General features: G+C 30.5%; 2 protein-coding genes across 2 annotated transcripts; both read left to right on the plus strand.

Moving 5' to 3' along the window:
* The first annotated feature begins 5852 nt into the window (after window positions 1-5852).
* Window positions 5853-11031, plus strand: LOC131654084 (probable polygalacturonase At3g15720). Its single transcript, XM_058924497.1, has 10 exons — window positions 5853-5898; window positions 6047-6166; window positions 6263-6400; window positions 8366-8536; window positions 8637-8660; window positions 8821-9028; window positions 9114-9195; window positions 9282-9390; window positions 10280-10396; window positions 10500-11031. The coding sequence occupies exons 1-10, from the start codon at window positions 5863-5865 to the stop codon at window positions 10728-10730; spliced, it is 1236 nt and encodes a 411-aa protein (XP_058780480.1). The 5' UTR covers window positions 5853-5862; the 3' UTR covers window positions 10731-11031.
* A 60-nt stretch (window positions 11032-11091) lies between these two features.
* Window positions 11092-13246, plus strand: LOC131654085 (RHOMBOID-like protein 5). Its single transcript, XM_058924498.1, has 5 exons — window positions 11092-11468; window positions 11921-12084; window positions 12167-12345; window positions 12528-12784; window positions 12908-13246. Exons 1-5 carry the CDS (start codon window positions 11194-11196, stop codon window positions 12984-12986), a joined length of 954 nt encoding a protein of 317 aa, XP_058780481.1. The 5' UTR covers window positions 11092-11193; the 3' UTR covers window positions 12987-13246.
* The last annotated feature ends 1 nt before the right edge of the window (window position 13247 follows it).

A 13247-nucleotide genomic window follows, 5' to 3' on the forward strand; every position in this document is an offset into this window, starting at 1 on the left:
AAGAAAACAAATAACGTAAGTTAACATTTGTATTCGTAAAATTAATTGGATGATTCATATTTAGTACAACGGATTTGAGGGGTGTTAATATCTTCCCTTCGTATAACTGACTCTCGAACCCGAATTTAGTTGCAACGGTCAAATTTTGTTCTTTTAGGGTTTTATCTATGTTTTTTCTTTAAAGATAAACCTGGGTGGCGACTCTGTTGTATTTCGAGAGTTTGTTACACTCACATATTTTTCGCGCCGCGACACTGGGTCCTCTTCTTTTCTTTCTAACTTTAGTAGTGGAGGACGTAATGGATGCGGTCGTGGTATAGGCAACTTCTATTGTATTTATTGTAAGAAAAATGGGCAAACTTAAGATGGATATTTTAACTTACATGTCTTCCCTAATAAAACTATTAATGTTTCTCAAACCTCTACAAACCTTGAGTCAAAGGGTGAACTCAAAACTACTTTTTTTTGTCAATGAGTATAAGGAATATTTGAAGTTGAAGACAACACAACATGCCACCTCCTCGACTATCATTGCTCATACTGGTAATTATACAATTTGTCTCTCTCACTCTACACCTATTGGATGAGTTATGGATTATGGTGCTTCAGACCATGTGACCGATAATGCCTCACTTTTCTCTAAATTATTAACACCAAATTATTCATATTATGTTACTGTTGCAGATGGATTTAAAGTTAAGGCAACTAGTGTTGCATAAGTGTCACTTATTCCCCCCCCCTCTCTCTCTCTCTTTGAGCTCTGATTTATTGATTCCTTGTTGTCCTTTCAATTTTATTTCTATAAGCAAATTAACTAGCTCTTTAAATTGTGCCATAACCTTTACTTCTAATTCCTTATTGATACAACACCGGAGTACGGGCCAAACAATTGGAGTCAGAACTAAATCTAGTGGTCTTTAATATCTTCAACTCCCACTTCCATTATATATGCTACCACCGAATCTCTCGATCTTCTGCATTATTTCTTAGGTCATCCGAGTTTATCAAAATTGAAGAAAATGGTGTCCGATATTTCTCATTTAGAGTCCTTACAGTATAAGTCTGTCAGTCAGGAAAACATGTTAGAGTATCCTTTTCCAATCATATTAATAACATAACCATATCTCTATTTGATGTTGTTCATTCTGATGTTTGGGGTCCTAGTTTGAGATATTATGTTACTTTTATTGATGATTTCTCAGGATGTACTTAGATATTTTTAATGAAAGACGTTTTGAGTTGTTTAATACGTTTCAAGAATTTTCGTTATGAAATCACGACACAATTTGGCAAAACCATTCGTATTTTACATAGTGAGCATGCAAAAGAATATTTATTTATTTTTTTAACTCTTTCATGCACTCCAAAGGCATATTATGTCAATATAGTTATCCTCATCACCTCAAAAAATTGTGTTGTTGAAAGAAAACATAGACACGTTGATGACATTGCTCGTACCCAGTTGCTAAGTGCCAATGTACCTCTAAAGTTTTGGGGTGATGTTACTCTTACTGTTGGGTATTTAATTAATCAGATGTTATCCTATGTATAGAATGATCAGGTTCTTCATTCCCTATTGCACCCTACAGATCCCTTATATGTTGTCTCCCCTCATGTCGTTAGGAGTATTTATTTTGTTCATTATTTCTCCCCAAGTCTTGATAAGATGTCTGCTTGTGTTATCAAATGTGTTTTCCTGGGATACTCTCGCATTTAAAAGGGATATCAGTGTTACCCCCTTCTATACATTTCTTCTACACGTCAACAGATGTAACATTCTTTGAAGACATACCATACTTTCCCAACTCAGATGTTCCTAAAATTGATTTAGATCAAGTTTTTTCTACTCTATATTTTGAGTCCATTAAATCCACTCCTTTACCTTCTAGTCCACCCGTTGTGATAGGTGACTATCCACCACTATTGAATTGGTATTTCATTACCTATGAGAGAAGGTTTGAACCACGTGATTCGACTCTTATTCCAATCGCCTCCACCCCTGCTCCGGATCTCTATTTTGATTTTACCATTGCCAATCATCAAGGTAATCGTTGAACCCATAACCCTTAACCTATTTATAATTGTGTGTCTTACCATCGGTTATCACTTACCAATTGTGCTTTTGTTACTGCACGTGCATCTGTTTCTATTCTTAAAACTATTTAGGAAGCAATATCCCATCCAGGGTGGAGACAGGTAATACTTGATGAAATATCAGCTCTAAAATCTAATCATACTTAGAAGCTTGTTCCTCTCCCTTCTGGGAAATCTGTTGTTGGTTATATGTGGATATTTAATATTAAGGCGGGCCTTGATGGATAGGTAGATCGATTGAAAGCTCGCCAAGCGTAAAAGGGATATACTCAAGTTCTTGGTCAAGATTATAGTGATATTTCTTCTCCAATTGCAAATATGGCATTTGTATATCTCTTTCTAGACATGGATGCCATAAAACAATGGAATTTATTTAAATTGGATATCAAGAATGAATTCTTGCATGATGACTTGGTAGAGGAGATTTACATGGAGCAACCTCCTAGATTTGTTGCTTAGAGAGAGTGTAATTGTGTATGCAGTGGCGGAGCCAGAAAAATTATAAAGCCTGGGCAAAAATTTAAAGATCGCAAATTCACATTATATATAATATAGGGTTAAGTATATTTTTTATCCTATAAAATTACCAAATTTTGTTTTTAGTCTCTATTAAAAAAATGACATGTTTTAGTCTCCACAAAATTATTATGCACGTAGTTTTAGTCCATACTATTAAATTGATGTGTATTTTTGAATGATTATTTTTCAGACATGTTTAAAATGTTCTAAAAAGTTCTTCGAAAAAAAGAACTCGAAATTTGATTTCTAAGTCGAGATTTGCATTACTTTATCTTTTGAAATTTAAAAAATTCATATTTAATTTTTCTCATTTTAAAAAATTCTATAATTTGGTAAAGAAATATGTTATAGTATTCTAAACTCGTATAAAAAAAATATTTCAAAATTAAAAAGGTTATAGGTAATCAAACATTTTTCAAAATTTTAAAAAATAGCAGAGATTAAAACTGCATGCATAAATTTTTTGTAGGGACTAAAATATGTCATTTTTTTATAGGGGCTAAAAATGAAATTTGAGATATTTACAGGGACTAAAAACATACTTAACCTTATAATATATAAATAGTCATCAATCAAAATAAAAGAGACTCGTTATTTTGTCAACAAAAATATAGTTTAAAATAAAAGACATAAAACATAATTTTACAATAGGGGGTTAAATAAAATTACAATGCAAGACTCATTTTCAAGACTTCTTTGCGGTGAATGTTCGAATAATATCAATATTATCAAATGACTTAAATATCTCCTGCTTGGTGTAATCAAAACAAAACAGTGCTATATACCAATTTAATAATAATACCAATTTTATGAATAATCTACATAACTTAAAAAGTCTTATTATCAAAAAAAAACTTAATAAGTCTCTTCATCAAATCAAAACAGTGTTATATTATTAATTTAAAAAAAATTATTTAAAATCATTACATTAGTTTTAAGAAAATAAAGTTGTCGTTGATATTTGTTTCTAAATTATAGTACATAAAAACATTACACTAATTTTAAACTTCATTGTTTTTAATTAAGTAATTATTTATTTATAAGAAATAATTATCCTAGGTTGAAAAAGCCATTAGTAATAAAAAAAAAAAACTTGCAGAATTGCATGCATTAACTGTGTGAAAACACTATACTCCTATAACACTAAAACTTCATATGGAGGCCGGGCATAGGCCTAGGGTGGCCGGATGGTAGATCCGCCTGTGTGTGTATGTAAATTGCGCAAGTCTCTGTATGGGTTGAAACAATTACCTCGGGAAAGGTTTGGAAGATTTATTAAAGTGTTATAACAATTTGGGATGAACCATTGTGAATCAGATCACTCAGTTTTCACTAAATGCTCCTCATCAAATAAATATATTTATTTAGTGGTTTATGTTGACGTCGTTGTATTTATAGGTGATGATTATGAGGGTATCAAGGCTTTAAAATAATACTTATTTCAGAACTTTCAAACTAAGGACTCGAGTCATCTTCGTTATTCTTTAGGGACTGAGGTAGCTCAATCAAAGTCGTATATTGTTACCTCAAACGAAATATGCTCTTGATATTCAAGAAGAAACGGGTCTTACATATTGCAAACCGGCTGACACTCATATGAATCCTAATTTAAAGCTTCTTCCTAATCAGGGGGAGCCATATACTGATCCAGGTAGATATCGATGATTTGTATTTGAAGTCGGCCCTATGGAGCATTTACTTCAAGAACTTCATTTTTGTGAAGTTAGTCCTATGAAACTTGTATGTGATAACCAGTCAGCTTTGCACCTCTCCTATAATCCAGTGTTTCATGAGAGGATAAAGCATATAAAATTCGATTGTCACTTTCTTAGAGAGAAGATTACCATCAGAACCATCAAAACCTTCTTTGTTAATTATAAGAACCAAATTGCTACCTCTTTACAAAGTCTCTTCGAAGACTTCAGATTACTTACATATCCGACATATGGGTGTTTATGATGCATATGCACCACCTTGGGTTGGAGTATTGAAATATGATATTGTTTTCCATTATTATTTTTTAGTATCATCTATCCCCTAATTAGTGAAATTGGGTAGGAAACTTAGTCCTAATATATATTTTCTCTAATAAATGGAATTAATAGTTGGATATGAAATTTGAATTCAAGTAACCAATTAACAATTTAAAATTACAGAAAATTTGTTACAAAATGAATTTTAGATCTCAATTTATTATGAACAAAAACACATAAAACTTAAAATAAAAATTAAAGACAAAGATTATCACTTGTTGACAAGTTCTAAACAAATTCTTAGGCACAAACCAAACTTAATTTTTAATTTAAAGTATTATTATTACACCTAAAAATAAAAATTGGTCTTAAATTAATTCTTTGACTAAGATATTAGAATAACGTTGATCGATCTATTCATATGACTTAAAGTCAAGAAAGTTAATAACTTGTTGTTTTAATTGTGACTTTAATTTTCTAGTCTTTCCGCTAATTAATGTGATCCTTTCACTCCTAACTCTTGAATATATTTAACCTTTCAATAAATCTTTATTAAAGAACTTCTTGGAGATTCGTTTTATGTTCAATATATCTTCAGTAAGAATTTCTTGAGAGTTCGCTTGCCCTTATCTAGAGAGTTGTTAGTCTTGGTCGAGATGACCTTGGGTGTGGAATGCACACCAGAATAAAGATTTTTAGGTTAGTTCAATTTATTTATAATGAGTAAACGAGATACCATTTAAGATTAATTAATCTAGTGTCTTAATGGATTGATCATATGTCTGAATTTTAAAAATTATACTAATCTTATTTTTGTTATCTTTTTGAAAGACATGGCTCGAAATTCTTGTACACGCAAAAATATTTTCTTGAGCTAAACAATTTGTTATCGCATTAAGAACCGGCCAAATTGATTATTTCCTTTCCAATGTCTCCCTATAAGACAATTAACGTGATTTGAAATCAAAGTAGTTTGAAGAACTTTTTCATCCTAACTACGTTAACAATTTCTTTATCTATTTATCAGTTTACCAAAATAACATAAGATAGCTTAGATAAGTACATTTTTCCATAAGCCATGTGTTTTTCCAACTAGCTTGTGTGGAGTTTAATTTTCCTCAACCTCTTAACATGTTTCAATTGACTTACTCTAAACATTAGTTGATTTATTTTATCAATTGAAAGAATTAATTATTTAAGTTCTACTTTGCTATTACCCTTATAAATAGAAGCAAAATGTGAAGTATGTTACATAGTCTTTGAAGGTGTGAAAGTCATGTGGTTCAAAAGCATAACAATGTTTCATACTATGGTTAGTATCTCAGTAATACCGATCCTAAAACGAAACCGACATATAGGATTATATTAAGTTACTAATTCATTTTTTCGTGTTATTTTTTTGTTTTAATGTGTCTGCGTCTTTGTCAGTATGGTGTTTGAAGTTTATTTCTTCTGTACAGGAGTGTTTTATCACATTGTGGGTGATTCTAAGTATCGTTAAACCGGGATTGAGTAGCACAACGACTTTCAATGTGTTGAAATATGGAGCAGTTGGAGATGGAAAAACCAATGATTCTCCTGTAAATTAATTTTTAATCTATTTAGCTTCATGTGTAAGATTAATCAAAATAATTTAAAACTAAATCTAATGAAAATTAGTAATGTATATTGATCAGGCATTTCTAAAAGCATGGAAAGATGTGTGTAAGAGCAAATCAGGCACATCTCAACTGATCATACCAGCAGCCAAGACATTTTTATTGAGGCCAATAGCATTCAATGGTCCATGCAATTCTAAAAATATTTACATTCAGGTACTTTCGTAACCATGATATTCATGTCAATATAATTAAGACATTCAAAATTTCAAATATCAATATTGTCCTATAAATGGTAAATATTTGAATCTGTTAATTATTTGGTCTACAGTTTGATTATGGCCGGTGCGTATGAAAAAAATATACATTAAAAGAAGTCAATTTGTTTGAATAGCTTTTTAAAAACAGTTTTTTCTTTTCTAAAATTCAAAATTCAAAAATCTGTTTGGTTGTCTCAATTTTAAAAATTGTTTCTTAAAACTGTTTTGAAATGACTCTTTTTAAATGTGAAAACTGAAAACTACTCTATACTATTTTGGTTTTCAGTTTTCTGTTTTTAAATATGAAATAAAACTGACTTATATATTTATTGTATGTATTTGTTCTTATACCTCACATTGACACACCATAATGTTTCATATATAATTAATTTAATAGAAATTAAATTTTGTTTGCTATAAAAATAAATATTGTTATTCAATTTTATTTTTTGGAAATGCTAACCAGTGCTCTCAGGACAATGTTTAAGACTTTAAAAATAGTAAATTTATCTCGATAATCCGCATATTTAATGCCTCGAAAATTGAAATATTAAATTTTCTATAAAATATTTTCTTTTTTTGAAATGTTTAACCATTGCACTGAGGGCACTGGTTAGCAAGACCCTTTATTTTATTTTTTTATGTATGTGCATTGTATTAGTGTATATATATATATATATATATATATATATATATATATATATATATATATATATATATATATATATAGTAATAGAAAAAAAAAGACAACAATGACATTTTAAAATTTATTGAATAAAATATATATTTTTATATTAAACTATAAGAATTGGATTAATTGATTTATTTATTTTTTTTTACATTTTTATTTTCTATTTATTGTTGATTTTTTTATCATTTTTTTAAATTTTATTTCTATTGTATGGGTAAAATCTACCATTTCCACGTGTGTGTGTGTGTATATATGTGTATATATATATATATATATATATATATATATATATATATATATATATATATATATATATATATATATATATATATAATTTATTTTATTGATAAATTTGTGTTTCTGGAATATTATTGGTACACTACTACCAATAATCTATCAATAATATACGTATATATTGAAGTTTAAATCATATACGCATCATATTTTATTTTATTTTTAAAAAAATAGCATTCGTTATAATATGGAAGGACTGACTGCGAGTATTGAAGGAGAAACTATGCGTCGGAATGGTTCAATAGAATTTGCATAAGTTTGATGTCCGATGTCAGAATGACTCGTTGTATATCTTTTAAAGCCATCCTATTTATAAAAATACATACAAAATAAATATAATTGAATTGCTTTTACTCTATAATAGTTTAATTTGTATAATAGTATATTTCAATAAATTTGAACTTTGTTTAAAAAAATAGAAAACACGTTTTTTTTTTTATTTTGCTTCTTCAAAAAACTAAATTAAGGTTTCCTACAAATTTATAATATATTTTTCTTTTGTAAACAATTTTTAAAACACATTTTAAAAAATAATTATAAAATAGTTAAAAATAAAATTTATTCAGATATTCTAAAACTACCAGTATATCATTTCTATAGTGACTAGGAAGTACTATTCATTTAAAAAATGTTAATTTTATAAGAAATGTGAATATATTTGACTTTATAATTTAATATAATAGTTTTAATTATTTAAAAAATATTTTAAAAATCAATCTATCAAACAAGTTTTTAAGCTATTTATTCTCTAAAACAGTTTTTAGAGTTATGATTACCAAATGGATTTTCACTTCTTTTCTTTTAAGAAACAGTTTGTTAAAAGTGTTTGAAAAAATAGAATTTAAAAACTAAAAATTAAAAGTCATTCAAACAGGTCCTTAATTTCTCTAGTTGTAAGTGAAAAATAACCAATTAAGTGCTTTTTTGTGAATTCAGCTTTCAGGGAACATAGTTGCACCAGCAACAAAATCAGAATATTCAGGATCTCATTTAAACACATGGATAGGTTTCTCATTTGTGAATGGCTTAATTATAAGTGGAAAAGGTACTATTGATGGTAGAGGCTCTATGTGGTGGAAACAACCTTGCTTAGGAAATCCATCACCTGTAAGTCAAACATAAGTGCTTTTTTGGCTTTACATTTCAACTTCTATTACTTCTATAACACACTCTTCTATAGTTTTCTTATGATTTTTTCTCTTTTCAGGGAACAACTTGCCGTCCACCAACAGTACGTATCATTTCTCCAAAATAATAACACACCTAAACAAAAACGTGTCTGGTGTCTGACACGTGTTGGTGTTGTTTCTGAAGTCTGTGTGTTAGATACCATACACATTCGGTCAGAAATATTTGGTATATTAATTTTGTTTATGTTAATTAATGTGCAGGCAGTAACATTTAATAGATGTAATGGATTTAGACTAAAAGGTTATAAAAGTATTAATCCAGCAAGAAGCCATATAACTCTAACAAATTGTATAAAGGGAATTGTCTCTAATCTCAAATTAATTGCTCCCGGAGAAAGTCCTAATACTGATGGCATTGATATATCTGGTTCAAAAGAAATTCAAGTACATGACTCTATTATTGCAACAGGTAATTAATTAGGAACTAATTTTAATCTATATTAGATAATAAACCAAAACTGAAACATTATATATTGTGTCTGGTGATAATTTAGGTGATGATTGTATTGCTATTAGTGCTGGATCATCATTAATCAACATAACTGGTATAACATGTGGTCCAGGACATGGTATCAGGTTGGAATTTTGATTTTTTTATTTTTTTATTAAAATGTGCAATCTACTTTACCTTATATTAATCAAGAAAATATTTTTTTTGGTAGTATTGGATCATTGGGGGCACGTGGAGAGAGTGATATTGTAGAGGATGTGCATGTGAAAAATTGTACAATTATAGAGACATTAAATGGAGTAAGGATCAAGACAAAGCAGGTAATTAATTCATACTAATTTGCTTACATACACGAAATGGAAAGGTTAAACTCACCACCGACACCTCTGAAAAATGTTGTGTCCGTATTCGTCGCAGACACCGACACTTGTGATTACTTTTTATTTATTAATTTTTTCAAATTATAACTAGTGTCATTGTCGGTGTCGTATTTGGAGTGTTCGTGCTTCCTAGAAACTCAAACGTACACACAATTGTGAGATTTCGAGTTCAAACTCGGATGAAGTCTTTCAGTCTTGTAATATTTGCATTTGTTAGTTGACTTAGCAAGACCCTCTTTATAGAGTGGTTTTAAATGGAACAACTCAAACTCGCAATTACCTAACGGGGACAACTTCTCTACCCATCACAAAAAGTTGGGTAGTGTACCTTCAACCAATGACACGATACCATTTAATTTTAACATATTTATTTATTAAATAATACAATTGTTTGTTGTTTTCAAGACGTTTTATACTGAATGTAACTTTACCCAACTTTTTGAGTTAGATAAATAAGAATTCACCTTAACTATAATGTTCAAAGTTCAAATTCGGATGAAAGTGTGCAATATAGTAATTTTGACATTTATCTGTTGAGTTGGGCGAAGTCCACATTATGGACTAATTTCAACCTAATGGTTGTTGCATTAGTCCGGTGAGTGATGATCCTCGTCTTATGGACTAGTTTTAAATAGAACACATAGACTAGTTTTAAATAGAACACAAAACTCACACACAATAGTAAGGCTCCGAGTTCCAACTCGCACAAAGGCGTCCAAACTAGTAATATCGGTATTTGTCACCTGATGGATTAATTTATACTTTTTTTATTCCAAGGATTTTTTGCTTATATAATTATGGTCACATATTATAATTTTAAATGCAACAGGGTGGAGGAGGATATGCTAGGAGGATCACCTTTGAAAAAATCAAATTTGTTAGAGTCAACAACCCAATTATCATTGAACAATTTTATTGTATTAAGCCAATGATTTGCCCAAACAAGGTAACACAATAAAATCCACTAACTAAGTTTTTTTTTAATGAAAAATCATGTTTATATAATATAATTTCTAACAAATTTTTCTATTGAATGTTATGTGTAATAGACTCAAGCAATCAAAGTGAGTGATGTAACTTTCAAATACATTGTTGGAACATCATTAACAGACAAAGCAATAAATTTGAACTGTGACCAAAATTTTGGATGCTCCAACATTGTGTTTGATCATGTTTATATACAATCTGCTGTTCCTAGGATGAAGGTTTTCTCTTTCTGCCATAATGCTCATGGAACTGCCTCTCATACCAAACCTAAACTATTCTGCTTGCTTAAGTAGCTACCAATTCCCTTTGAATTGTTGAGAAGATTTCAAATTGTTTTTATTTGTTGTGTAACTACGATTATTGAACAATAATCTGTGTAAACTTTGTTGTATTTTTGAATAATTACTATTTAGAATGATTCGATGTATCTCTTTGAGCTTAATCTGTGGTTATATTTACACGCAGATATACCGATTTTATAAATTAAAAAAAAAAATTTAGCAATGTTATTGAGAGTGTATTATTGTAATGTATAGTACTATATACTATATATAACATAATGTAATATATAATGTAATAACAGATTATTATATAAGGAAGAAAATGAGTTACCTAATTTAACTGCTAGGCTAAGACTCATTCGTTTTCATTCCTAAGCATTTTTTGCATATTTGCCAACACAACATTTCTATTTCTGTTGTTTTTCTTCTTTCTCTGTCGGTGCATGTTCGTTTGTTACAATCCTCACAACCTCCTATGGGGAAAAGGCCGCCGTACTCCAACGATATAGAGGCGGCTCGTTATCCCCCGCCACCACCGCCTTCTTACCATATACCACAATCAACACAATGGTTCTCGTGGTTGGTGCCGCTCATTTTTTTAGCCAATATTGTATTGTTTGTGTATAGCATGTATCTCAATGATTGTCCTGGATATTTGAATGAACATGATTGCCTTTACTATCATTATTTGGGAAGATTCTCTTTTCAACCTTTCACCGAAAACCCTCTCCTCGGCCCTTCGGTTCGCACGTAAGAATCTCTTCTCTCTCGCATAATCATCGTCATTTTAAAGGTCATATTTGATATAACGTTCGTGATTATGGTAAATACGCATCCTGAATTTCCTATAGGCATGGTTTTAAAAAATTGCGCTATGCGACAGCAATTGCAGTCGCAATATAACAAATTTTAAACTATCTAAAACGGTTTAAAAGCTGCAATTTCAACCGCCTCGGCTGCATTTTTCTGCATTTGACCGAAATATAAAAACTTTGCAGTGTAACCACATCAGCGAATTAAAATCATGCTTCTGTGGTCTTACTTTGAGGATATGCTAATGCAACATAAGACATAAAATGAAAATGCCTATAATACATGCATGCATGCATAGAAAAAAATAGAAAAAGAAAAGAAACAATGTTAAAGTTTAATCTTCTTTTGTTAATTGGTGATTATGGTGTTATTATGTAAACTTTATGCAGGCTGAGGGTAATGGGAGCTCTTGAAAAGGACCTTGTGGTGGGTGAAAATGAAGGATGGCGTTTCTTTACTTGCATGTTTCTTCATGCAGGAGTTATACATTTACTTGCCAATATGTTTAGTCTTTTATTCATCGGAGTTCGTCTTGAGAACGAATTCGGATTCTGTAAGCATGTCTCAATTGAAACTCACTGTTGTTTTTCTATGTTTAGTTGATTTATTTATGTATGATCTCTTGGACTCTGCAGTTAAAATTGGATTACTGTATATGTTTTCTGGTTTTGGTGGAAGTTTGTTATCGATTTTGCATCTGGGAGACCCGGGAACACCAACTACCATATCAGTTGGCGCATCGGGTGCGCTTTTTGGACTTCTGGGAGCCATGCTTTCCGAGCTTCTAACCAATTGGACTATATATTTAAACAAGGTACTTTCTAACGTGTATGAGTGCCGGTAAGAACAATGTTCTCTGAGACTTAGATCAATTGGTCAAACTGCGTGATCAAATATTGCGTGTTCTGCGGTTGTGTTTTTAGTATATTTTTACTTTTGAATTAGAGTTGTAATTCTAACTTTTAACGGATCGATTCACTGTGTTTACTTCTGCAGTGTGCTGCTCTTACAAGTCTTCTGCTCATTATTGGCTTAAATTTGGCTGTTGGATTTCTACCTCATGTGGACAATTCAGCTCATATAGGAGGATTCCTTTCAGGGTTTTTCCTTGGTTTCGTTCTCTTAATACGCCCTCAATATGGTTATGTGAACCGCAAATATGTACCTCCAGGATATAACGTAAAACGAAAATCCAAATATAAATGGTATCAGTACGTCTTTCTGATCTTGGCACTCATTATCTTACTTATCGGGTAAATAAATCGTAATTTTCTTTTCAAGTTCAATTCTAATACATTGTTGATGTAAAAAGTTTACACCGTCAAACTAATCAGAGTCGGTTTTTTAAGAATTTAACGATTTTGATTGATTCACAGGTATGCATATGGGTTAGTTTTATTGTACGTAGGAAAACCAGATGAAATGTTTTCCGTCACAGGGAGTATTCCACGTTGAATGATTCAGATTCCACAGCTTGTTCTTCAAGTTTGTTTTCATGTACAATCCAAAATCTTCCTTTTGGAAATGTATATAGCAGTACATATGTAATAACAGACTCGTCGCTTTCTTTTGATCAAAACATGTGCATGATCGCGAATACTTCTCTGAATTCTGGTTTGTAGACTATCCATGTAAAATGTTATGCTCTCTGTAATAGAATCAGCTATATTTAGATTCCATCAGAAATTAATTTATTTATAATCATTAGTAACGGAT

This window comes from Vicia villosa, linkage group LG2 (genome assembly GCF_029867415.1).
Source record: "Vicia villosa cultivar HV-30 ecotype Madison, WI linkage group LG2, Vvil1.0, whole genome shotgun sequence".
NCBI classification, from domain to species: domain Eukaryota; kingdom Viridiplantae; phylum Streptophyta; class Magnoliopsida; order Fabales; family Fabaceae; genus Vicia; species Vicia villosa.

Coding starts and splice junctions, on each gene's coding strand:
- LOC131654084 (XM_058924497.1), top strand. CDS start 5,863: ATGTGGTTCAAAAGCATAACAATGTTTCATACTATG. Junction 9,196..9,281: donor GGTCCAGGACATGGTATCAG/GTTGGAATTTTG, acceptor TTTTTTTGGTAG/TATTGGATCATTGGGGGCAC. Junction 10,397..10,499: donor CAATGATTTGCCCAAACAAG/GTAACACAATAA, acceptor TATGTGTAATAG/ACTCAAGCAATCAAAGTGAG.
- LOC131654085 (XM_058924498.1), top strand. CDS start 11,194: ATGGGGAAAAGGCCGCCGTACTCCAACGATATAGAGGCGGCTCGTTAT. Junction 11,469..11,920: donor CTCGGCCCTTCGGTTCGCAC/GTAAGAATCTCT, acceptor AACTTTATGCAG/GCTGAGGGTAATGGGAGCTC. Junction 12,085..12,166: donor TGAGAACGAATTCGGATTCT/GTAAGCATGTCT, acceptor TGGACTCTGCAG/TTAAAATTGGATTACTGTAT.